General features: G+C 40.6%; 1 protein-coding gene across 3 annotated transcripts in view; it reads right to left on the reverse strand.

The window, feature by feature from the left end:
- Positions 1–26,995, reverse strand: part of dnajc5ga (DnaJ (Hsp40) homolog, subfamily C, member 5 gamma a) — a 49,788-nt gene that overhangs the window by 10,652 nt on the left and 12,141 nt on the right. For all 3 annotated transcript variants that reach the window (XM_067984448.1, XM_067984450.1, XM_067984449.1), the window contains exon 3: positions 24,302–24,455. In XM_067984448.1, the coding sequence (XP_067840549.1) occupies positions 24,302–24,455 (154 nt within the window). The remainder of the gene's footprint in view (positions 1–24,301; positions 24,456–26,995) is intronic.

The raw sequence follows: 26,995 nt of genomic DNA on the forward strand, positions 1-26,995 counted from the left end.
AAAGAGGGTAGATGAGGGTAGTGCATTTGATGTGGTCTACATCGATTTTAGCAAGGCTTTTGACAAGGTCCGTCATGGCAGACTGGTCAAAAAAGTACAAGCCCATGGGATCCAAGGGAGAGTGGCAAGTTGGATCCAAAATTGGCTCAGTGGCAGGAAGCAAAGGGTAATGGTCGACAGGTGTTTGTGACTGGAAGGCTGTTTCCAGTGGGGTTCTGCAAGGCTCAGTTCTAGGTCCCTTGCTTTTTGTGGTATATATTAATGATTTGGACTTAAATGTAGGGGGCATGATTAAGAAGTTTGCAGATGATACAAAAATTGGCCATGTGGTTGATAGTGAGGAAAGCTGTAGACTGCAGGAAGATATCAATGGACTGGTCAGGTGGGCAGAAAAGTGGCAAATGGAATTCAATCCAGAGAAATGTGAGGTAATGCATTTGGGGAGGGCAAACAAGGCAAGGGCGTACACAATAAATGGGAGGATACTGAAAGGTGTAAACGAAGCAAGGGACTTTGGAGTTAATGTCCACAAATCCCTGAAGGTAGCAGGACAGGTAGATAAGGTGGTTAAGAAGGCATATGGAGTACTTTCCTTTATTAGCCTAGGCATAGAATATGAGCAGGGAGGTTATGCTAGAACTGTATAAAACACCAGTTAGGCCACAGCTTGAGTACTGCGTACAGTTCTGGTCACCACATTACAGGAAAGATGTGATTGCATTAGAGAGGGTACAGAGGAGATTTACATGGATGTTACCAGGACTGGAGAATTTTAGCTATGAGGAAAGATTGGATAGGCTGTGTTGTTTTCCTTGGAACAGAGGAGGCTGAGGAGTGATTTAATTGAGGTGTACAAAATTATGAGGAGCCTAGATAGAGGGGACAGGATGGACCTATTTCCCACAGCAGAAAGGTCAATAACCAGGGGGCATAGTTTTAAAGTGATTGGTAGAAGGATTAGTGGGGAGCTGATGAAATTTTTTTTCACCCAGAGGGTGGTGGGGGTCTGGAACTCACTGCCTGAAAGGGTGGTAGAGGCAGAAACCCTCATCTCATTTAAAAAGTACCTGGATGTGCACCTGAAGTGCCATAACCCACAGGGCTACGATAGCGACAATGAAACAGAACACAATCTCAAACTTTTTAGAAAATCAGTAAACTAATCTTCCCAGATTAATATATCCATTTCTTCAGGCTATATGGCCAAATTTCCAAAGTGAAACATTTGAAAGATTGTAATAGAATGTCCAACAGCTACTTGTGAGGCACCTAAACTGAAAGAGGGAATGTCAGGAACAAAGTCATGAGACTCATTTCCTGCTTATGGTGCAAAAATGTATTTATTGCAGCTGAGCTTGAAGTCCTGAAATTTGGTGCAATATTGTGACTGTAGATCCAGAGCATCAAAGGTGTCTTTGTTTGCAAGTTGGTGTCCTAGAAAATTACAAAACTTTTGGTTTATTTTTCCTCACCCAATGAATGTAGTTCCTTTGCTAATTAAAATGCAGTCAAATCATGGGACACACAAACTTTTTTGTACTAACCTCAAATGATTCAATGATCTCACTCCTGTACTCTGCACAAAGATTCATTAATGGATAGCTTCCTCAGTTCTTCAGGTGGTAGGAAAGACCCAAGCTGGTACAAAGTTGGGATTTATACATTGATCAAAAGGCAAAGTAGTGATGCAACTCCTCTGCATGCAAACTGCATGGAAAATCTGATGAAAATAGGGCTTCCTTATACTTTCAACATGCTTTATTCAATACACCTAGGGAGAGGGAAGGGGAAAGCTTACTGGAGGACTTTAACGCCCAAGTGACGAGGGAGGCAAGATTCCTAGTATTTGATGGAACTCTTAAATGAACCACCTCTGCAGACAAGGCATTTAATCTACTGGAGTCTGGTCTCCATATTATAAAAAGGATATAGAGGCATTGGAGAAGGTGCAAAAAAATTCACAAGGATGATACCAGAACAGAGAGGATATACTTATCAGGAAAGGTTGAATAGGCTGGGGCTCTTTTCTCTAGAAAAGGGAAGACTGAGGGGTGTGACCTGATAGAGATCTTTAAAGTAATGAAAGGGTTTGATAGGGTAGACGTAGAGAAAATGTTTCCACTTGTGGGGGAGTCCAAAACTAGAGGTCATAAATATAAGATAGTCATTAATAAATCCAATAGTGAATTCAAGAGAAACTTCTTTACCAAAGAGTGGTAAGAATGTGGAATGCACTACAAGGAGTAGTTGAGGCAAATAGCAGAGATGCATTTAAGGGGAAGCTAGATAAGCATATGAGGGAGAAAGGAATAGAAGGGTATGCTGATAGGGTTAGGTGAAGTAGGGAGGGATAAGGCGCGTGTGGAGCATAAATGCTAGCATAGACCAGTTGGGCCAAATGGTCTACTCCTGTTCCTAATGCGCATCAATTTCCCTATATAGTATGAAAATTCAGAACTTCAAGCACAGCTGCAATAATGAAATTTTAGCTCCTTAACAAACAGGAAATGAGACTCAACCTCAGTAAGAAACCACCCAGTAATCCCGAAGTGCTGAGTGGAATTTGAGAGCTATTGCTCACAAAACTACACACTGGCCTATTTTATAAATACGAAAGTGTCCTTCAATACAGAGATACTAGGAAGGTGGGTGTAAATTTTCAGCTTTAAGGCCAGTTTATAGCTAATATATCAGCAGGCCACTTTTTGAAAATTGCGATTAATTGGACACATCCAGCAACTATTGACTATTTGGTGTTTTCTTGACATCAGAAACCCATTTATGACATTTTAAAGCCACCTTAAAAGCTAGGATCCTCATTTCAACTGGACAACTGTTTTGTGGTACAATGCAATGTTCCTAGGTGATAGGCAATTAAATTCCTTGGGGCTTAGAAGGTTGAGTCATCTTGATTGATCTAGTTTAACTAGCTAAAACACTGTGCCTGGAGCTAGTCCTGCAGACAGCTTCTTGGGTGCAAACAGTGATAGGTAAAATGCACAGAGCACTGTACATTTCTCCATTACTTTTTGGTGGATCTTATTTTCACAAGATCAGATAGAAAAGACATGTTGCTGTGACTTATAGCCAATCTGATTTGGATTGTTTCATCAGTGCATCAATGCTATCTGCTGCAAGTACTCCATGTGGCAGTGAGTTCCACATTGTCACCACACTCTGTGTAAAGAAATTCATCCTAAATTCTTTATTTGATCTGTTAGTGGCGATCTTATATTTATGTCCCTTTGTTCTGGACTCACCCACAAGTAGATAGTTTCTCCACATCCACCCTCTCGTAATTTTAAGACCTCTATCAGGTGTCCTCTCAGTCTTCATTTTTTCCACAGAAAAGAAACCGAGCCTTGTAGAATCATAGAACGATACAGCACAAGAGGCCGCCATGTGGCCCATCATGCCTGGTCTATGAAAGAGCTATCCAATTAGTCCCACTCCCCTGCTCTTTTTCGACAGCCCTGTAATTTTTTTCCTCTTCAAGTATTTATCCAATTCACTTTCAAAAGTTATTATTGAATCTGCTTCCACCACCCTTTCAGGCAGTGCATTCCAGATCATAACTTGCTGTGTAAAAAAAAATCTTTCCTTCTCAATCTTTCTTGATTGTTACATCTGCTCAATTCTGGTGATATCCTTGTAAATCTTTTCTTCACTTTCTCCAGTGCTCCAATATCGTTTCTGTAGTATGGGGGCCAGAACTGCACACTGTGCCCCAAGTGTGGTCCAACCAATGATCTATATAAATTTGACATCACCTCCCTGCTTTTGTATTGTATTCCTCTAGAAATAAACCCCAGGACTTTGGATTCTTTATGGCCTTATCAACTAGATATGTATCTGTATTCCCAGATCTCTCTGCTCCTCTACCCCATTTAGCTTCTTACCTTTCAAGAAATAATGGTCTTATTCCTCCTACCACAATGAACACCTCACACTTTGCTATATTGAATTTCATTCGCCATTTCCACCCACTCTGTGAGCTTCTTTATGTCTTCCTGTACTTTGGTGCAGTCTTCCACATTATTAAGCTATACCCCCCCCCCACCCCCCAGTTACTTTTTGGTAGATCATATTTTCACATGAAAAGATTGGATAGAAAAGACATGTTGCTATGACTTGCAGCTAATCTGATTTGGATTGTTTCATTAGTGCAGCGTGAACCTGGCTTGAGTCCATGTGAGCATCTAAGACATGGCAAAGCAAAAGCATGCGCATGAAAATTTTAACAAAACTAACTTCCTTGGGTGTGATTCACAGCAATATCCCCCCCAAAATTGAAATTGCTCAGAGAATGTGCTGCCAAATGCACTGTTGACATGGCAGAATAATGAGGCAAAACTGCGCCAGAATATAAAGTCTGTGTTAACCTCAAGCACACACATGCAGAAGTTAATACTAGTAAAATAGAAGAAAACATTCCTCTAAAATAAGGATGCTTTTGGGCAGCCTTTCTTATCTCAAGCCTGACATTACAAGATCTTATGCTTTGAACAAATCTCCAGTGCCCTAATGGGAATTTGTTCTGTCTTGGAGTTTTAGATGGATTTGTTACCATGGTATCATTCCTGGAATGGCTTTCAATTTTTCTGGTGTTTTCTTCACTATTCTCTACAGACTCCACCTCAAAGGTAATAAGAATTAGGAGCAGGAGTAGGCCAATCGGCCCCTCGAGCCTGCTCCGCCATTCAATAAGATCATGGCTGATCTGATCCTAACCTCAAATCTAAATTCATGTCCAATTTCCTGCCCGCTCCCTGTAACCCCTAATTCCCTTTACTTCTAGGAAACTGTCTATTTCTGTTTTCAATTTATTTAATGATGTAGCTTCCACAGCTTCCTGGGGCAGCAAATTCCACAGACCAGAGGCAGGTACAATTTTGTCTTTTAAAAAGCATTTGGACAGTTACATGGGTAAGATGGGTATAGAGGGATATGGGCCAAGTGCAGGCAATTGGGACTAGCTTAGTGGTATAAACTGGGCGACATGGACATGTTGGGCCGAAGGGCCTGTTTCCATGTTGTAAACTTCTATGATTCTATGAGACCTACTACCCTCTGAGTGAAGAAGTTTCTCCTCATCTCAGTTTTCAAAGAGCAGCCCCTTATTCTAAGATTATGCCCCCTCGTTCTAGTTTCACCCATCCTTGGGAACATCCTCACCGCATCCACCCGATCAAGCCCCTTCACAATCTTATATGTTTCAATAAGATTGCCTCTCATTCTTCTGAACTCCAATGAGTAGAGTCCCAATCTACTCAACCTCTCCTCATATGTCCACCCCCTCATCCCTGGGATTAGCCGAGTGAACCTTCTTTGTACTGCCTTGAGAGCAAGTATGTCTTTTCTTAAGTATGGACACCAAAACTGTATGCAGTTTTCCAGGTGCGGTCTCACCAATAACTTATATAACTGCAGCAATACCTCCCTGTTTCTATATTCTATACCCCTAGCAATAAAAGCCAACATTCCGTTGGCCTTCTTGATCACCTGCTGCACCTGCATACTAACTTTTTGATTTTCTTGAACTAGGACCCCCAGATCCCTTTGTACTGCAGTACTTTCCAGTTTCTCGCCATTAAGATAATAACTTCCTCTCTGGTTTTTCCTGCCACAGTGCATAACCTCACATTTTACAATATTGTATTGCATCTGCCAAATCTCCGCCCACTCACCCAGCCTGTCTATATCCCCTTGTAGGTTTTTTATGTCCTCCTCACTCTCTACTTTCCCTCCCACCTTTGTATCATCTGCAAACTTTGATATGTTACACTCGGTCCCCTCCTCCAAATCGTTAATATAGATTGTAAAGAGTTGGGGACCCAGCACCGACCCCTGCGGAACACCACTGGCTACTGGTTGCCAGTCCGAGAATGAACCATTTATCCCAACTCTCTGCTTCCTGTTAGATAACCAATCCTCCACCCATGCCAGAATATTACCCCCAATCCAGTGATTCTTTATCTTGAGCAATAATCTTTTATGTGGCACCTTGTCGAATGCCTTCTAGAAGTCTAAATACACTACGTCCACTGGTTCCCCTTTATCCACCCTGTATGTTATGTCCTCAAAGAACTCAAGCAAATTTGTCAGACATGACTTCCCCTTTGTAAAGCCATGCTGACTTTGTCCTATTAAATTATGTTTATCCAAATGTTCCGCTACTGTCTCCTTAATAATAGACTCCAAAATTTTACCCACCACTGATGTTAGGCTAACTGGTCTATAATTTCCAGCCTTCTGCCTACTACCCTTTTTAAATAAGGGTGTTACATTAGCAGTTTTCCAATCTGCCGGGACCTTTGCCGAGTCCAGAGAATTTTGGAAAATTATTACCAAAGCATCCACAATCCCTACTGCCACTTCCCTCAAGACCCTCGGATGTAAGCCATCAGGTCCAGGGGATTTATCCGCCTTGAGTCCCATTAATTTACTGAGTACCAATTCCTTCGTGATTTTAATTGTATTTAGCTCCTCCCCCACTAGAGCCCCGTTTGTCCAGTGTTGGGATATTCTTAGTGTCCTCTACCGTAAAGACTGAAACAAAATATTTGTTCAGCATTTTTGCCGTCTCCATGTTTCCCACCATTAATTTCCCGGTCTCATCCTCTAAGGGACCTACGTTTGCCTTAGCCACCCTTTTTCTTTTTATATAACTGTAGAAACTCTTGCTATCTGTTTTTATATTTTTTGCTAATTTATTTTCATAATCTATCTTCCCTTTCTTAATCAATCCTTTCGTTACTTTTTGCTGTCTTTTGAAGACTTCCCAATCTTCTATCCTCCCACTAAGTTTGGCTACCTTATATATCCTTGTTTTTAGTCGGATACTATCCTTAATTTCTTTTACACCCTTTTTTCCTCAGTGGAATATATATTTTTTGAAAGTTGTAAAATAACTCCTTAAATGAACACCACTGCTCATGTACCGTCTTACCCTTTAATCTATTTTTCCAGTCCACTTTAATCAATTCCGCTCTCATACCATCGTAGTTTCCTTTATTCAAGCTCAGTACGCTTGTTTGAGAACCAACCTTCTCACCCTCTAATTGGATATAGAATATAACCATGTTATGGTCACTCATTCCAAGGGGATCCTTAACTAGGACATTATTAATTAATCCTGGCTCATTACACAGGACCAGGTCCAAGGTTGCTTGCCCCCTTGTAGGATCAGTTACATACTGCTCAAGAAATCCATCCCTAATACATTCAATAAACTCTTCCTCAAGGCTGCCCTGCCCAATTTGATTTGTCCAGTTAATGATAGTTAAAATCCCCCATAATTATAGCTTTTCCCTTATTACATGCCCCGACTATTTCCTGATTAATACTTCTTCCAGCAGAGTTGCAACTATTAGGAGGCCTATATACTACGCCCACTCGTGTTTTTTTCCCCTTATTATTCCTTATCTCTACCCAAACTGTTTCATTGTCCTGATCTTTTGTCCCAATATCATTTCTCTGTATTACAGTGATTCCTTCCTTTATTAACATAGACCACCCCACCTCCCCTTCCTTCCTGCCCTTCCTGATTGTTAAATACCCTGGCATATTTAATTCCCAGTCGTTGTCACCCTGCAGCCATGTTTCTGTAATGGCCACAAGATCATACCCATACGTAGTTATTTGTGCCGTTAACTCGTCCATTTTGTTACAAATGCTACGTGCATTCAGATAAAGAACTTTCAAATATGTTTTGTGACACTTAGTTCCTGCTTTTTCCTTTTTTAACACTTTACCTTTTACTCCATACCTTCTGTCCCTTCCTGACACGCTTTCCTCTGTCTCCCTGCTCAGGTTCCCAACCCCCTGCCACAGCTTTGATGCTGGGTTAATCGCCTTACGCCTTCTAGTTTTTATTTTATCTGTCGTGCCTAAAGTACACTTTCTTTCCGCTGCTCTACGCCTATCCCTTTCACTTGTTCTTGAACAACTGTTTGTACTATTTGTATTGGAGATTTCCCCTGGGTCTTCCCCTCTCTTGCTGCTCTCAACTTTATTCCCTTCTGACTCCCCGCTCAGGTTCCCATCCCCCTGCCACTCTAGTTTAAACCTTCCCCAACAGCACTAGCAAATACCCCCGCGAGGACATTGGTCCCAGTCCTGCTCGGGTGTAACCTGTCACGCTTGTACAGGTCCCACCTTCCCCAGAACCGGTCCCAATGTCCCAGGAATCTAAATCCCTCCCTCCTACACCATCCCTGCAGCCACGCATTCATCCTGTCTATTCTCCTGTTCCTATACTCACTAACACGTGACACCGGTAGTAATCCTGAGATCACTACCTTTGAAGTCCTGCTTTTTAATTTATCTCCTAACTCCTTAAATTCACCTTGCAGGACCCCATCCCTTTTTTCTAACCTATGTCGTTGGTACCAATATGGACCACGACTACTGGCTGTTCACCCTCCCCCTCCAGAATGCCCTGCAGCCGCTCCGTGACATCCTTGACACTAGCACCAGGGAGGCAACATACCATCCCGGAGTCACGTTTGCGGCCACAGAAACGCCTATCTGTTCCCCTTACAATTGAATCCCCTATCACTATAGCCCTGCCACTCTTCTTCCTCCCCTCCTGTGCAGCACAGCCACCCGTGGTGCCCCGAACCTGGCTCTTGCTGCTTTCCCCTGATAAGCCATCTCCCCCAACAGTATCTAAAGCAGAATATCTGCTTGAGAGGGAAATGGCCCAGGGGACTCCTGCTCTACCTGCCTAGTCCTTTTACTCTGCCTGGCGGTCACCCATTTCCTTTCTGCCTGCGTAATCTTTACCTGCGGTGTGACCACCTCACTGAACGTGCTATCCACGATAGTCTCAGCATAGGTAGCCCTATTAGTTTTCCCTGATGATGCTGGCGATGAATAGATACATAACCAGGTACATCTTTCAAACAGCAAATCCCAGACATCAGAATTCACCCCACCTTTAGAGGTTAGTTCACAAAATATTACTCATCAGCATTGCCCTCTGCAGCGATTCTTGACTGTACTAGGAAGAAACTGAATTGAAGCAATTGCTGACAGTTAAACATTAGCCAGTATATTGGGTATAAAACCAGCCTTGTTTAGAAAAGCCCTAAAAATATCTGCAAATTTTTTTTGAGATCTTTTCTCAAGGGTTACAGCAAACCATCTGAAATTTAAGTATAAACAATCATAAAGGAATCCATAACAGAAGAAAAAAGAAGTTTGCTCAGTGACCACTGGGACTCAAGTTAATTCACACTGGTTGGAGTTGAAGTAAATTAAACTGTTCAAATCCAAACAAACAATACAGCATATAGAAAGCTGATATCTTAAAACACATATGTAGTCAGATAACTCCAATAGACTGAGAAATTAACAATGAGCTGAAATTGTGGGGACAGAAGACAATAGCACCTCCAAAAAGGATGATATGAACATTAAATTAATCAAAAGATATTAGTCGTGGAGGTCCTGACATTTATGCCACAAGGCTGCATATCTTCAACCAATTTCTTTTCTCCTGCTGCCAAGAATTAGAGGACCCAATGAGTTACTTGAGCCAGCTAGATCCTCATAACCTCTAAGTAAATTGGCGAAAGTAGGATGAATCTAACATACACAATTGCAATGCTTTAAGACCACACTTACACTTTTAAAAAAATTGTTGCCGGGATGTGAGCAATGCTAGCGAGGCCGCATTTATCGCCTGCATAGTTGACCCACAGTAATGGTGAATTGCCTTCTGTAACCATTTACAGTCCTTGTGGTGATGGTTCTCCCTTGATGGCATTAGGTTTCGAATTTGAAGCAAAGTAGTTTTAGGTGCACATCAACTCAAAAGTGGAAGTGTAGTTCAGAAGACTACCAAGCATATTAAAGCCCACCTTCAAGGAGTCCAATTCCCACCAGTTTGAATTTCCAAAGCATGTAATATAAATGCAGCCTAAGACTAGTACCATGGGTCTTCTGTTTTCTGCTGGTAGAGGTTGGGAAAGTGGTGTCACGATTATTTGGGGTTGTGGGTTTTGCCATTCTGCAGGGGCTGCTGATGCTTTTGTTTTACCATGCAGTAGGTGCATCCAGAACTTACTGGGAGAGGATTTTCTGGTGGCATGGATGTATTTTTCTAGGAGGGGAAATACAAGACCAGAGACATCCTTTGAAGTAGCTGTGTATTGGGTGGTACCTGAATGGATGATATGCACTAGAATCTGGTTCAACGTAATTGTGGGTGGGGGGTTGAAGATCCAGAAAGAATGGCTGTTGGCAGCTAGCTTAGTATATTCAGTAGATGCTTTCAGTGAAGCTAGGTCCACGGAAGGGAAAAGTCCTCTCTGGAGTCCAGGAAAGTCATGAGTGTGCATGGTCACTCTATTTGGGTGTAAACGCTAATTCTGATAGTAGATTTTTTGGGAGGTGAATGCATGTGATCGCTTATATTGCTGACAGATTTGATTTATGGGTTGAATTATGACAGAGCTCCCATTGCTCCACTGGCCAGCATTAAGGAGGAAAACTATTGCATCCCTGAGAATGAGCAAATCAGCCAAGTTTGTGATTGCTGGTCCTGCCATCCAGTTTGTCAGGGATAAATAATAGGAAGATCTCCCATTGTTTAGTAGGTGCCAGATCCTGCTTCAAAGAGTGGAATGGGTACAGAATTTACGCAGAGTGGTTAGAATGTGGAACTCACTACCACATGGAGTAGTTGAGGTGACTAGCATAGATGCATTTAAGGGGAAGCTAGATAAGTGCATGAGGGAGACAGGAATAGAAAATATGGTGATAAGGCTAAATGAAGATGGGGTAGGAGGAGGCTCGTGTGGAGCATAAACATTGGCATGGACTAGTTGGGCCAAATGGCCAGTTTCTGTGCTGTACATTCTATGTAAATCTATGCAGAATTCTAGTTGCCAGTTTTGCCTTTTTCCACTTCCTTCTGGGGTTCTATGTTCATGTTGATGCAGAGGTATGCTTTTGGCATTACCCACTACCCCAAGGCCTTTGTAGGAAATCTGGGGCAAGAATTGGTATACGAGATATGAAGCTCCTTTTCCTTAACTGCTGGTTGGAACATGTTAATGAAAGTGAGGGCCACAACCGTAGCTAGAACAGATTTAGGCAAAATGCTTGTGCGGCGTCAAGTTCTTAATAGCTTTGAAAATTGAGGAAAATCTTTATGATGAATATGATCTGAGGCAATGGGTATCCTGTCTCAACAGAGGACTAGAAGTAAAGGGAATTAGGGGTTACGGGGAGTGGGCAGGAAATTGGATATGAATTTAGATTTGAGGTTAGGATCAGATCAGCCATGATCTTATTGAATGGCGGAGCAGGCTCGAGGGGCCGATTGGCCTACTCCTGCTCCTATTTCTTATGTTCTTATGACATTGCAGTACTAATGCTTTTTGTACATTACACTTCAAACCAGGACTACCTCCAATATTTTCTGGAGATTGAGAATTCAAGATCAAAAACATGTGTGTGTCTATCTACTAGATTAGTCAATGCATTTGTCCTAGGACAATTTAGAGCAACTACAGTTCTTAGAAGCTCGATCAATTAAAGGGGTAGTTAATAATCAAGCACTAATCCAAAGTACGACATTAAAGGAGAAAGTACGTCAAAGAGAGCACTCCATTTTATAGTGGCTATATGCTTACAAAAAAAATCATACACCAAAAAAAGTGAATTTTCCACTTGCAACAAGACCAGTCAGCTTTGATCTCCCTCATGGTTACGGATTCCCTAGATTGTGGAGCCAGTTGTTTCAGTATTTCTCTGCTTGCTTTGAACTATTTTCTGATAAACCCTAATTTGATGAAATCTATTGGGTCAAATTATTCTTTTTAAAATTTCCATTTATGGAACAATTGTAACAAAAAATATTGCTACGTTTGTGTCAACACATTGGAAAATGTTAAACATGTACATTAAATCTACTCAAAAATTCCTGTAAGTTTAAATAAAGTGCAGGAAGTCAATTTTCTTGGCAGAAATAACCCTGAACCACCTACATTAAGGGCTCCTGTGGACTGTTTAAAATAAAGTGCATACATTGCAGACAAATATATATGGGAAGTGACATAGGGATTGTATTGTCATCTTCACTGGTATCCATAGCTAGTGGGACTTAAAAGGCTAAGAGAATTTTTTGGTGGGGTCAGGCGTCCAACAGCTTGAAAAACAAGGGATTAGAATACTGTGTATTTACAAATTTAATTAGGTGAAAATCAAAGTTTAAATTAATTCACTCCATTTCAATCTTCAGTGCTGAAAATTAGTTGCCATGCATTTCACTGATGCTATTTACAATCTATATTAATGATTTACACTCAGTCCCTTCATCTAATGTACCCAAGTTTGATGGTACAATGCTAGGTGGGAAAGTAAGCTGTGAGGAGGACACAAAGAACCTGCAAAAGGATATAGACAGGTTAAGTGGACAAGGAGGTGGCAGATAGCGTAAAATGTGGGGAAATGTGAGGTTATTCACTTTGGTAGGAAAGGTGAGAAACTATTAAATGTTGGTGTTGAGAGAGACTTGGATATCCTCGTACAAGAAACACAAGTTAGCATGCAGGTAACGCAAGCAATTAGGAAGGCAAATGGCATGTCCGCCTATATTGCAAGGGGACTGGAGTACAAGAGTAAGGAAGTCTTACTACAATTGTATAGTACTTGTGAGACCTCACCAGGAGTACTGTGTACAGTTTTGGTCTCCTTATCTAAGGAAGGATAGACTTGCCTTAGAGGCAGTGCAATGAAGGTTAACTAGATTGATTCCTGGGATGAGAGTTGTCCTATGAGGAGAGATTGAGTAGAATGTGCCGATACGCTCTGGAATTTAGAAGAATGAGAGGTGATCTAATTGAAACATACAAGATTCTGAGGGGGTTGATGGGGTAGATGCTGAGAGGCTGTTTCCCCTGGCTAGAGGCTAGAACTAGGAGGCATAATCTCAGGATAAGGGGTCAGCCATTTAGGACTGAGATGAGGAGCAATTTCTTCACTCAGAGGGATGTGAATCTTTGGAATTTTCGACCCCAGAGGGGTGTGGATGCTGAGTTGTTGAGTATATTCAAGGCTGAGAAAGATAGAAACATAAAAAATAGGAGCAGGATTAGGCCATTCGGCCCTGCTCGGCCATTCAATACCATGGCTGGTCCTCTATCTCAATACCATATTCCTGCGCTCTCCCCATACCCCTTGATGCCTTTTGTATCTAGAAATCTATCTAGCTCCATCTTAAATATATTCAGTGATTTGGCTCCCACAGCCTTCTGTGGTAGAGAATTCCACAGGTTCACCACCCTGAGTGAAGAAATTTCTCCTCATCTCAGTCCTAAATGTCCTACACCGAATCCTGACACTACCCCTCGTTCTGGACCCCCCAGCCAGGGGAAACACCCTCCCTGCATCCAGTCTGTCTAGCCCTGTCAGAATTTTATATGTTTCAATGAGATCCCCTTTCATTCTTCTAAACTCGAGTGAATACAGGCCAAGTCGACCTAATCTCTCCTCATACAACTGTCCTGCCATCCCAGGAATCAGTCTGGTGAACCTTTGCTGCACTCCCTCTATGGCAAGTATATCCTCTCTTAGGTAAGGAGACCAAAACTGCACACAATACTCCAGGTGTGGTCTCACCAAGGCCCTGTATAACTGTAGTAAGACATCCTTGCTCCTATACTCAAATCCTCTTGCAATGAAGGCCAACATATCATTTGCCTTCCTAACTGCTTGCTGCACCTGCATGTTTGCTTGCAGTGACTAGTGTACAAGGACACCCAAGTCCTAAGTAAAGCATAAACATAAACAAAAAAAAGTAAAGCAACAGTAAAGAAGAAAATAATAGCACTAAATAGTGACAAATCCCCAGGACCAGTTGGTTTCCATCCCAGGGTTTTAAAGTAAGTCGGTGAGCACATTGCAGATGCCCTAACTATAATCTTTCTAAGTTCTCTAGATTCAGGAACTGTCCCTCCAGATTGGAAAATTGCATATGTCACTCTGCTTTTTAAGAAAGGAGAGAGAGGGAAACCAGGGAATTATAGACCAGTCAGCCTAACATCTGTTGTGGGGAAAATGCTGGAGTCTATAATTAAGGATAGGGTGACTGAACACTGAGAATTTTCAGTTAATCAGAGAGAGCCAGCATGAATTTGTGAAAGGTAGGTCATGCCTGACAAACCTGATTGAATTTTTTGAAGAGGTGACTAAAGTAGTGGGCAAGGGAATGGATGTTATTCATATGGACTTCCAGAAAGCATTTGATAAGGTCCCACATGAGAGACTGTTAGCTAAGATAGAAGCCCATGGAATCGAGGGAAAAGTACGGAGTTGGTTCGGAAGCTGGCTGAGCGAAAGGCGACAGAGAGGAGGGATAATGGGTAGGGACTCACATTGGCAGGATGTGACTAGTGGAGTCCTGCAGGGATCTGTCTTGGGGCCTCAATTATTCACAATATTTATTAACGACTTAGATGAAGGCATAGAAAGTCTCATATCTAAGTTTGCCGATGACACAAAGATTGGTGGCATTGTAAGCAGTGTAGATGAAAACATAAAATTACAAAGCGATATCAATAGATTAGGTGAATGGGCAAAACTGTGGCAGATGGAATTCAATGTAGACAAATGTGAGGTCATCCACTTTGGATCAAAAAAGGATAGAACAGGGTACTTTCTAAATGGTAAAAAGTTAAAAACAGTGGATGTCCAAAGGGACTTAGGGGTTCAGGTACATAGATCATTGAAGTGTCATGAACAGGTGCAGAAAATAATCAATAAGGCTAATGGAATGCTGGCCTTTATATCTAGAGGACTAGAGTACAAGGGGGCAGAAGTTATGCTGCAGCTATACAAAACCCTGGTTAGACCGCACCTGGAGTACTGTGAGCAGTTCTGGGCACCGCACCTTCGGAAGGACATATTGGCCTTGGAGGGAGTGCAGCGTAGGTTTACTAGAATGATACCCGGACTTCAAGGGTTAAGTTACGAGGAGAGATTACACAAATTGGCGTTGTATTCTCTAGAGTTTAGTAGGTTAAGGAGTGATCTGATCGAAGTTTAAAAGATATTAAGGGGGACAGATAGGGTGGAGAGAGAAACTATTTCCGCTGGTTGGGGATTTTAGGAGTAGGGGGCACAGTCTAAAAATTAGAGCCAGACCTTTCAGGAGCGAGATTAGAAAACATTTCTACACACAAAGGGTGGTAGAAGTTTGGAACTCTCTTCCGCAAACAGCAATTGATACTAGCTCAATTGCTAAATTTAAATCTGAGATAGATAGCTTTTTGGCAACCAAAGGTATTAAGGGTTATGGGCCAAAGGCAGGTATATGGAGTTAGATCACAGATCAGCCACGATCTTATCAAATGGCAGAGCAGGCACGAGGAGCTGAATGGCCTACTCCTGTTCCTATGTACATCAACATTCCCCAATCTATCACCATTTAAATACTCTGCCTTTCTGTTTTTCCTTCCGAAGTGGATAACTTCACATTTATCCACATTATACTGCATTTGCCATGTATTTGCCCACTCACTCAGCTTGTCTAAATCGCCTTGAAGCCTCTTTGCATCCTCCTCACGACCCCACTTAGTTTTGTGTTGTCAGCAAATTTGGAAATATTACATTTGGTTCCCTCATCCAAATCAGTGATATATGTTGTGAATAGCTGGGGCCTGCGGTACCCCACTAGTCACCGCCTGCCACCCCAAAAAAGACTCATTTATTCCTACTCTCTGTTTCCTGTCTGTTAAACAATTTTCAATCCATGCCAGAATGTTACCATCAATCCCATGTGCTTTAATTTTGCACACTAACCTCTTATGTGGGATTTTATCAAAGGCCTTCTGAAAATCCAAATAAACCACATCCATTGGTTCTCCCTTATCTATTCTACCAGTTACATCCTCAAAACTCCAGTAGGTTTGTCAAACGTGATTTCCCTTTCATAGATCCATGTTGACTTTGTCTAATCCCGTTGATATTTTCTAGATGTCCTGTTATCACATCTTTTATAATAGACTCTAACATTTTCCCTACTGCTGATGTTAGGCTAACCGGTCTGTCGTTCCCTGTTTTCTCTCTCCCTCCTTTTTTAAATAGTGGGGTTACATTTGCCACCCTCCAATCTGCAGGAACTATTCCATAATCTATAGAATTTTGGAAGATGACAACTAACGCATCCACTATTTCCATGGCTACCTCTTTTAGTACTCTGGGATGCAGATTATCAGGCCCTGGGGATTTATCGGTTTTCAGTCCCATTAATTTCTCCAGTACTATTGTTTTACTAATACTAATTTCCTTTAATTCCTCCTTTTCACTCGTCCCTTGGTTCCCTAGCATTTCTGGGAAGTTATTTGTGTCCTCTTCCGTGAAGACAGAACCAAAGTATTTGTTTAATTGCTCTGCCATTTCCCTGTTCCCCATTATAAATTCTCCCGTTTCTGACTAAGGGACCGACATTTGTCTTCACTAATCTTTTTCTTTTTACATATTTGTAGAAGCTTTTACAGTCCACTTTTATGTTCCTTGCAAGTGTACTCATATTCTATTTTTCCCCTCTTAATCAATCTCTCGGTCCTTTTTTGCTGAATTCTAAACTGCTCCCAATCCTCAGGCTTGCTACTTTTTCTGGCAACTTTACATGATTCCTCTTTGGATCTAATACTATCCTTAATTTCTTTTGTTAGCCATGGTTGGGCCGCTTTTCCTTTTGTGTTTTTGCACCAGAAAGGAATATATAATTGTTGCAATTCATGCATTCGTTCCTTAAATGTTAGCCATTGCCTAGCCACCGTCATGCCTTTTAATGAAGCTTCCCAATCCATCATAGCCAACTCACTCCTCATACTTTTGTGGTTTGCTTTGTTTAGATTTAGGACCCTAGTTTCGGATTGAACTACTTCACTTTCCATCTTAAATGAAGAATTCTATCATGTTATGGTCATTCTTCCCTAAAGGACCCCGCACAAGATAGATTTTTGAACTCTCTGGATTCTTGGAATCAAGGGTTATGAGGACCAGGCGGGAAAGTGGAATTGAGGTCAAAGATCAGCCATGATCTTATTGAATGGCGGAGCAGGCTCGAGGGGCCGTATGGCCTGCTCCTATTTCTTATGTCAGTGGCTTTGAATTCTAGAGTGTGCAGTAACCAGACCTTCAGATTAGGACAGGACTTTTGTTCTAACCATTATGAGAACAGGTTTGCATTATAAAAGTAGGTATTCTGCCTGCATGTCATTATGAATATCTAGATAACCTGCGCTTACAAAATCCCTTGCGATAAATATTTACTTGCTCTACTGTGCACGTTTAGAACAAATGGTTAAATATTAGTTGGAGTTGAATTATCTGGGGCAGCCTGCAACTGTTTTCAGCTTTACAAGTCTTTCAGCCGCTAAGATGCAGTCAAAAAAATGTTATGCTCTCAGTCTGTGTCTCTTACTTCAATTAGATCAAGTGTTCATCATGTGTTACATGGAATCTAAAGCACAGAAACAGGCCACTCAGTCCAACTGGTCTATGCCAGTGTTTATACTCTTGAGCTCTTCCAATTCTAATTGCTTCTTCCCACCCTGCCCCTATATCCCTCTATTCCCTTCTCACTGATGTATCTGTCAACTTCTCTTTAAAGGCATCAATGCTATCTGCTGCAATCACTCAATGTGGCAGCGAGTTCCACATTCTCACCACACTCTGTATAAAGAAATTTATCATAAATTCTTTATTTGATCTGTTTGTGGCTCTCTTATATTTATGTCCCCTTATTCTGGACTCACCCATAAGTGGACACAGTTTCTCCACATCCACCCTCTCGTAATTTTAAGACCTCTATCAGGTGTACTCTCAAGTCTTCTCTTAGCCACAGAAAAGAGCCCCAGCCTGCTCAATCTTTCCTCATAGTTACATTCTGTCAATTCTGGTAACATCCTTGTAAATCTTTTCTTCACTTTCTCCAGTGCTCTAGTATCCTTTTTGTAGTATGGAGACCAGAACTGCACACTGTACCTCAAGTATGGTCTAACCAATGATCTATAAACATCTAACATTACCTCCCTGCTTTTGTATTCCTCTAGAAATGAATCCCAGGGCTTTGTTTGGATTCTTTATGGCCGTATCAACTTATGTTGCTACTTTCAATGATTTATGTATCTGTATTCCCAGATCTCTTTGCTCCTCTACCCCATTTAGTTTCTTACCTTCCAAGAAATAATTGCCTCCTTATTCCTCCTATCACAATGAACTCACACTTTGCTATATTGAATTTCACTTGTCATTTATCCACCCACTGCGAACTTGTTTATGTCTTCCTGTATTTTGATGCAGTCCTCCACATTATTAAGTTATACCTCGCCCCCCACACCCAAATTTCGACACCATACCTCTAGATAATTTATTTATTTCATGAGCAACAGCGGTCCCAGCACAGATCCCTGCGGGACACAACTTTCTATTTTCTGCCAGTCTGAGAAACTTCTCTCATCTCCAACCCTCTGTTTTGTAGCCATTTTTCAATCCATTCTACTACCTGGCACCTGACTCCACACTCCCTGACCTTATGACAGATCTGATCAAAGGCCTTCTGAAAGTCCACATATACCACATCAACTGCAATGCCCCTGTCTACTATTTCTTCAACAAATTCAGTAAGGTTGGTTAAACATGACCTTCCTCTTAGAAACCTATGCTGACTAATTGGGACTACTGAATCTCCCACTCTGCAGCAAATCAAATAATGAATATGGCATCTTTAAAAGGACCATTTCAATTCTAAGAAGCTATTGAGCAATAAAGATTAAAACATTTTGTTACCAAGGGCTGATTTTAATATGATCAATAATTCTCAGGGTTGATCTGCCGCTGTGAATTGAGACGGTTGTGTAGTATAAAGGCATGGCTTGTATAAAGGAAATGAATTACATTGTGCCAGAATCATGCGTGATTTGTATTACTTTAGCGAATTAAACAGGTGGCTTTAGTTATATACTATTTTGCATACTGCAAGAAGATATAGAAAATGTGTACATGAAGAAAGTCCAATTTTAAAATAAGAAACAGAACAGGATGGAATTGTTGTATTGTCTTTAGTCAACATGAATGGAAGACAGCAGAGACAGCAAAAGAACACTGTCAAATAAAAAATGAAAATTAGATGTTTGCCTTGGTTAATGTAATTTGTGCTGTAGCAAAGTTTCCAAACTGCAGTTTGCCTGTGGCTCTTACCCAGGTTGGACAGGTCTAACCCACCAAGTACCAGTGACTGTTAAGGCAGTGCTTTGCTTTCAACCTTTTGATCTGACTGTAGTGGGTTACACTGACCTTTTACCTCTGGCCTGACAGAGGATGAAAGAATTCTTTGCCGGATCCAATGGTATTAAATGAAGTTTAACGAGTTTGAGCAATCTCACTCAGAGGCCACACTGAAAAAACATCACACTTGTGCAGTAGTTGGTGATCTCAGGTTTGGGCTGAGGCAGCACTGGGGCCAAAGTATAGGAAGCTTTATTTTGCCTCAAGCAGTGCTAATCCTGAGCTGGTAGGGCTGAACAATGACACTAAATGTTTTATTTCCAAGCACCAACAAATCCCACATTGAGCACATAGTCATTTAAAAGAACCTGGGTGTAATTAATAATTATCCATGCAATGTTTCTAGTAAGTTAATGGTAGGTTAGATCTCAAAGGCATTTAACTATTGAGAAAAGTTATTCTAATCTTAAATGTGCATCATGGATGTCACATTTAGAATATTGTTAGCAATTTTGCACACTGTAGGGGTGAATCTGCATTCGGACATTCCCAGGGAGCACTCGCCGGGAAATTACAGGCATGCAGTGTCTGATTTTCCATCCATTTAAATGAATAAACAGAAAAATTAGGCACTGTAGGGTGGCATTTCTTGGTCAGCATGCTCTTCGAGTGACGTTCCAGAAGGAGTGCCCAACCATGGAATCGCCCCTCTTATCTTCAAAAGGACATTGATGCACAGTAAAGCGTTCAGACAAGAGCAACAAAGGAATTGAGGCATAGGGTGTAGATAAGCAGAGTATTTGATTTGGACAATTACAGAACGAGAGCGCCTAAGTTAACAATTGTTAACTCTTCTTTTCCCCTCAACCCACTCCTCTCTCCAAAGTATGTGGAACAGACTCCCAAAATCATTCAATGCTTAGTCCATTAACCCTTTCAAAAAGGAGCTGGATAAATGTCTGAGTGGGAACAGGATTGGAGGTCAATAGATAGGTAAAAACTGAAATCAAATAGTATGTGGGACATTATGGTCCTATGTCGCTGAGGGGGGAAGAGAGAGAGAGAGAGAAAAAAGAGGGCGATTGATCTCTGAAGAGCTGCAGGCCAACGTTGAATAATGAGGTATGAGGAGGAGAGAGAAGAATTTTCATTTATCTAGCGCCTTTTATGTCCCCAGGACATCCCAAAGCATTTCACAGCCAATTAATTACTTTTGAAGTACAGTCATTGTTGTTTTGTGGGAAAACAGGATAGCAAATTTTCACATAGCAACAAGATAAATGGCTGGTTAACATGTTTATGATGGTGTTGGATAGAGGGTAAATGTTTTTCATGACATGAGGAGAATTACCCTGCTCCTCTTCAAATAGTACCATGGAATCTATTACATCTCATCCATCTGAACAGGCAAAAGGGGTTTTGGGTTTCACATCTCATCAAAAAGGCAGCATCTCCAACAATGTAGTACCACACTAAAATGTCAACCTAGACTATGTGGTCAAGTCCTGTGACTTCTGATTCAGAAGGTGCATATGCTACCACTAACCTATGCTATTACTTGAGATGCAGTCTGCAGTTATGCTTGATTGCCTTTGGGGATCAAGGAGTATTCATGCAGAACATTTCTTCAGGCGATTTAATAGCCTAATGATCTGAATGGCCTTTGTATAAGCACATTAATTGCACACTAAATTCAAATAACCAGAACCTCTCATGAGGGATGTTAGTACATTGAGGCACGTCTGCTGATAAACTGGAATTGTAATATCTACAGAAAGTTTTATTACATTTTGTACAACAGACCAAACTTAAAATTTTCTTTAACTGAATTTGATGAGGTTAATCACTACACCAAGTAAATGTTTGAAATTGGCAACATTTAGCAAATGGTAGAGTAAGGCATGTTACACATTGGTGAGCTTAACTACACTTTCTCTACAATAAAAACTTGGGAGAACAGAATATCACTACTTTTTCATTACAATAAAATGGAACTGCACAACTGTAGAGATTGGGAATTATGCAACCCATCACGCTTGTTGCAATTACCTCCATACAGAGGAGTGAGATGTAGGAAGTATAGCCCTACCTACTCATCTCAACATGTTCAGGACCATTCTAATCTTGTCAACCTTAAGTGGTTTGTTGACAGAAGTGGACAGAAAAGGTAAGGAAGCATTGTGAAGTACATTGGCGTGAAATATTTAATAATGTAAAACGTTCTCAATGATAAGTGTCCTTCATAGGTTAGAAAATAAGAATTGAAGTGCTGCACAAGCTCTTTACCTATGTGTGGCAGAGAGCAGCTGTATCACATGAGCCCTTTACTTGCCTCAGGTGAGCATGCAGCAAAGCGTAGTTGTGTCACACAAGCTCATTACTTGTCTCAGGTGAGCATGCAGCAGAGAGCAGCTGTGTCGTGCAAGCCCTTTACTTTCCCCAGGTGAACGTGCGAGATGGAGCTGTGCCCATGCCCATGGGAATGCCCTTGTTGGTACTGACAAGAAGGAAATCAGAATAAAAGTATACCTTCTCAAGTTCAGGAGGATAAAATTGAAGAAAGGACCAACATTCCTTTCTAAAAAAAATGCTGATAGTCGGTGGAATAAGTTAATCAATACTGGCTACATTCATTCAGTCCATAACACACAATTTCATTCCTCAGACTGTTCTAGCAGTTTGTTCTTAGTAATCAAAGAGCCAAATCTTCATTCAAATGATTTTTAATTCAAGATTGGGATATTCAGCAACAGATCAAAGCAATACTTTTGGGCAGTTTGATCCAGTAGAATGTACACAACATACTGCTCTTTCCTTATAATGCGATGGGATACAATAGAGGCAGTTAACAATTTAAAACAGCAACAGATCAATTAGGGACCAAAATGAACAAGTATCAACAAATCTAAAAAAGGTACTACCTAGGGTTTTTCTTTCCAGTCTTTAGGAATAAGATTTTATGACAATACTAAGTTTGGGCCACCTTGTACATCCAACTGATGAAGAGTGATGCAAGTGCAATCAAAACCATATACCTAAAAATAAACTGTTGCTCCCATAATTTAGTCGAGATATAAATACCATAAATAACGCATTCTAAAAAATTTTACAATGCTAATTTTTGATGTGTTGCATCACGGAAATTAGACTTCAATGAAGCAATTTACATTTGCAAGGGCTAAGAAATTGAACACTTCCAATTTCGATATCCAGCATATGCATTACATTGGGGATAAGTCAGAAGAGGGAATTAGATTTCATCGCCTACATTAGTTTCTTACTGTACATAGCATGAGTTACACATCTTCTCAACTGGTACAGTTAGACCTGTTCTTACTCATAGCAGCTATGTTCAAAGGTTAAGAATTAACCTGTGTAGTCCTTGAATGAAAATCAAAACTGTACTTGAAGTTTTTTTTTGGTCTCCATAGCACAAGTTTGTTCCTTGTTCAAATACTTGGAAATCAGAAAAAACAAGGTAGGACTAAACAATTGAAATTTAGAAATAGTTTTGCACAAATCAGCAATGCCATTTACTATTTGAGGACTATACTGAAAACAAACAGCATCCACAAAGATATTGCACAATATCTGTGGCAGAGTGCAACAACTGCTGCTCAAACAATTGTCTCAGCCAGCTACAACAATGGAGATTTTCCAAATGTTAAGTTTAGGAATTCTGATACAAGGACAATTTCGGACTGAGATGAGGAGAGATGGAATATAATTATTCCCTCTTCTATGATGTTTACATGGGGTGCCAAAAGTGAAAGTCTTTAATTCCCCAGCTCCTACATAAGCACTGGTGCAATACTGTCCTGCTGTGGACACGAGTGGGCTGAGACAATGTTAAACAGAGAGAGCAGAAGTATAATTCCAACAATGAACACTCAAACTCTAGACACCTTGTTCAACTAATAGGAGTGACAAAATGTTTTTTCTTTTCAAGTAGGAATTGTACAACTTTCCCTTGATTAGTCATCTTCAATTGTTTTGACAAAACTTTCTACAACATGGTTCTATGAAGAGATATCTAGACTCATTAATGGGTAATTTATTTCTTGCTCTAGTTTTCTGCTGTTACTCGTCTCTCTCATCAAACCTGGTCCTTGGACATCTGCAAGGAACCATGCAACATTAGCTAGTGAAAACTTTGCATCCAATTTTTCCTTCCCAGCTTAGATTATGCCAAAAAATGACTGAAGCTGAAACAGCGAAGTATGGGAGGATTACATGACTCCTGCCCAAGTATTAACAGGAGTGTTATTTTCGAGACTGCATATCTAATGCTAACTACTAATAGGGGAATCATTTAATGGAAACCAATTTTACCACATTCTTTTCAATCAATCCAGTCATGAAACATTTTGTCAGAAAAATTAAAGCAACTGAACATCGAGAACATTCTATTCCATTATTGACAATGTCAAACAATCTTTGATCCCATTTCTGCTTTTAACACAAGCACATGAAAATCTACAGCAATATATACATATATAAAGCTTCCATTTGGGTACAACATTATGCTTTAGAATCAAACCCTTTCATAGTTATCAGTAGAAAGCAGAATTTATTTCTGTATTCAGAGATCACACTCGAGACTTATGCTACACAAATTCTGGGAACCTCTATACAGTAGAAATCAACATTTAGCTATCTTAAATCACAAGATGAAAACTTTAAAAAAAGTGATGGAATCTAGAAAAATCTTGATATTGTTTCTCAATGCCTATCCATTCAGTTGTGCATGAATATTTTCAGTGTTTAAACCAGACGACTTTATACTTTCCAAAACTGATTGGACCTGATCATTACATGTATTGAACTGATGTGCTATTGTTTATAGTTCACTGATGCTGGATAAAGAAAGATAGTTGGTTAACTTTAAAGAACATTATCAAATAAATCCTTCTGAAAAAAGCCTTTTACTCAATTGCAATGGTTAAGTTGGTATAAATAGTTTGGATGGTAAATCATCACAATCAAAAAAAGTTAATAGCTTACAAAATATCTTCACAGGTAACTGAAAGTGTGTCCATTTGTACAGACTTACCACCTTGCTCTGCTCTAATCTGTGCCTCCAAGTCTTCGGGATTTATAACATCATAATCTTCCATTTCTCCCGATGGTTTGCATTTTCCACAACAGAAGAAGCAGCAACAGCAGCAGCAGCATCCAGTGACAATGCCACAGCATACAACAAGAGCCTGCCACATAATGAAAAGGAGATATGGTTAAAAATGTAAGGAAAGCTAATTTTCTTTGTGCTATGACATTGAAAAGCAAATACAGCAACTGAACTGCTTTTAACATTCATCACTTGATTGTGTTATTTAAAATCTAAAGAGCCTGCTGGGATCAATGAGATTATCTCAGATCAAATATCATCCACATCCTCCAATCAAATGTCAGCACTTTTAGATAAAAAGCACAGAAGGCTCTGCCACATTTGATTAAGATTATGGAGTTTACAGTTGAACTACAATTGAAGTATTCCAGCTTTAGTTAATTTTCCATTTTTTTAATATGGAAGTTCAAAATGAAAATTCTTGCATATTAAAAGGTAATCATTGTATCCAATTTTTAAAAAGGATTTACTGCCATCTAGTACTCCCAGTGTCAGCAGTAGCCGACTGTGAACAGTTCTAAAAACATATTTTCAGGCACTGGAAAAATGCATGCTGAGCACAAACTTCTGTAGTGTGGTTTTGCAGGGACAAAATTAAAAGTGTTTAAATATTTCAGTTTCATGCAATCTGATACGACATGACTGACAACAAATTGTGGCTATAAAAACAAATGAAAAAACCTGCCCAGGACTTTTTCCAATGAGGCCTTTAAAATGTGTAATTTAGTAGCCAGCCTGTTCCAGTGAAGGGATATGGACGTGTGTCTTGATTAAGGATAGTTTGTTATATTATAGATTAAGGATGCCAGTTTATTTCACTTTAAAAGGAAGAACAGGCTATTTTGCCCATCCAGCATGATCTGCCATTTTTGTTAACGATGGCAGCTCCATCTTTAAAATCTAATACCCTGTCTGTTCTCCACCCCGCCCCCTCCCCAATTAATACCTTTACTTAGCACATTATCTACTGTGCATTTAGTTTTCTCTCCTCAACCTTCATTGGGTATTAATGTGAACAAAATGTAGGGTGGTCTGTGAAACACATGAGCCACTGAGCCCTACCAGAAGGTCAAGTCTGTGTCCAAGATGTGCTTAACAGTTGCTCAAACTCCCTGGCAACAAATGGTCAAATTTGATTAAGGGAAGTAGGTATTTTCCTGAGGGGGGTGGGGGGGAAGAAACGAAGGAAAAGGTGAGGGGCCAAAAAAAGTGGCTATATTTATCACTTCAAATCACAGCTCCTGAAGGCTGATTATGAAACATCAATACAGCTTTGAAGTATGTAGTAAGTTCATTCTGGCTTCCAGATTTGCACTCCTTTCTCTATAAGCATTCCCAGTTTTAATAATACAAGTAAAGTGTTCCCAACACCATCCAAACTATTGGATTTCCATTAAACATATGAACTATTTACACTGCCTGAGTTTCAGTGGGCATTTTGCTGCAGCTGACATTGCTGAGGTAAACAGTATACAAGAGGAACAGTGGTTTGGTTTGGGGGGGGGGTCAAAATAAACAGAGACTAAGGACAATGTCAAATATTTATAGAAGACTTGCAGATTTCTCTGAGTCATAGGATACATGTACTATACAATGTATCAGGGACACCAATTTATGGTGATTTAATAAAAATTTGGTTTAACTTATTCAGAGAATTGTGAAAATATTAGTATTTTTCAGTATTATATTCCATGATTGTGTGCATATTTGCAGGGAGAAGATTGGGACGTTTGGATGCACAAGACAAGTGGAGGGAAATTCTGGGTTCTGCCACTCTTTTGGGAGACATGGCTAAAGGACAATGGAGGTTATCAGCCCTCATCTTACAGACAGCTGCTCCTTCAATCCATCCGTCCCTCTTTCCCCACCTTGTTGTTTCCTCTTCCAGTTCCTCCTTATAAATCCCTCTTCTCTCCAATTTTCCCCAAACCCTCACCCCCAATCCCTCTCATCCTCCCCATCTCCTCCCTCTGCCCTCTCATCACCTGCCACCAGTTTCCAGAAGCAGCTAAGACCAGAAGACATCAGGGAAGAGCACAGGGAAGGAAGAGGGAGTTAGTGCAGACGTACCCAAGAGGAAGAGATGAAAGACCGGCAGCGGGAACCGGCAAGGAAGGCATAGAACCAGCTGCGGGGAGGGCACAGAACCAGCAATGGGTTCAGTGCAGCAGGGCTACAAAACAGTCCCATTAAAAATAAATTAAATTTTAAAAAATTGAAAATATCAAAACACTAAACTTACTTGAATGTCGCCGTTCCCCATAGCATCATCTAGGCAAGAGATGGACATTGGAGATATCGAAAGGTAAGGAGGGGTCAAGAGATGCAAGGCCGATGACTACCTTGAGAATATGAAAAGTGGCATTGGGCAGGTAGGCCTGAGCAATGGGCTTGAGGCTACACCACAAAGGGCAGTTGGGGAAGGAGATGGCATCACCCCAAAGCCTGAAATAATGTGGCCATAAACTAGTGGATGCCCTGAAAATGGGGTGGAAAATCCCCCAAATCAGGTTTAAAACACTCAAAAAAAACATTTTTTTTCCCCAAAGCGCCCAAAAATTGGGTGGTGGGTTGTGCAAAGGAGAGAAGTCATCTGCAACTATCACAGCTCAAGATGGG

This window comes from Heptranchias perlo, chromosome 5 (genome assembly GCF_035084215.1).
Source record: "Heptranchias perlo isolate sHepPer1 chromosome 5, sHepPer1.hap1, whole genome shotgun sequence".
NCBI classification, from domain to species: Eukaryota; Metazoa; Chordata; class Chondrichthyes; order Hexanchiformes; family Hexanchidae; genus Heptranchias; species Heptranchias perlo.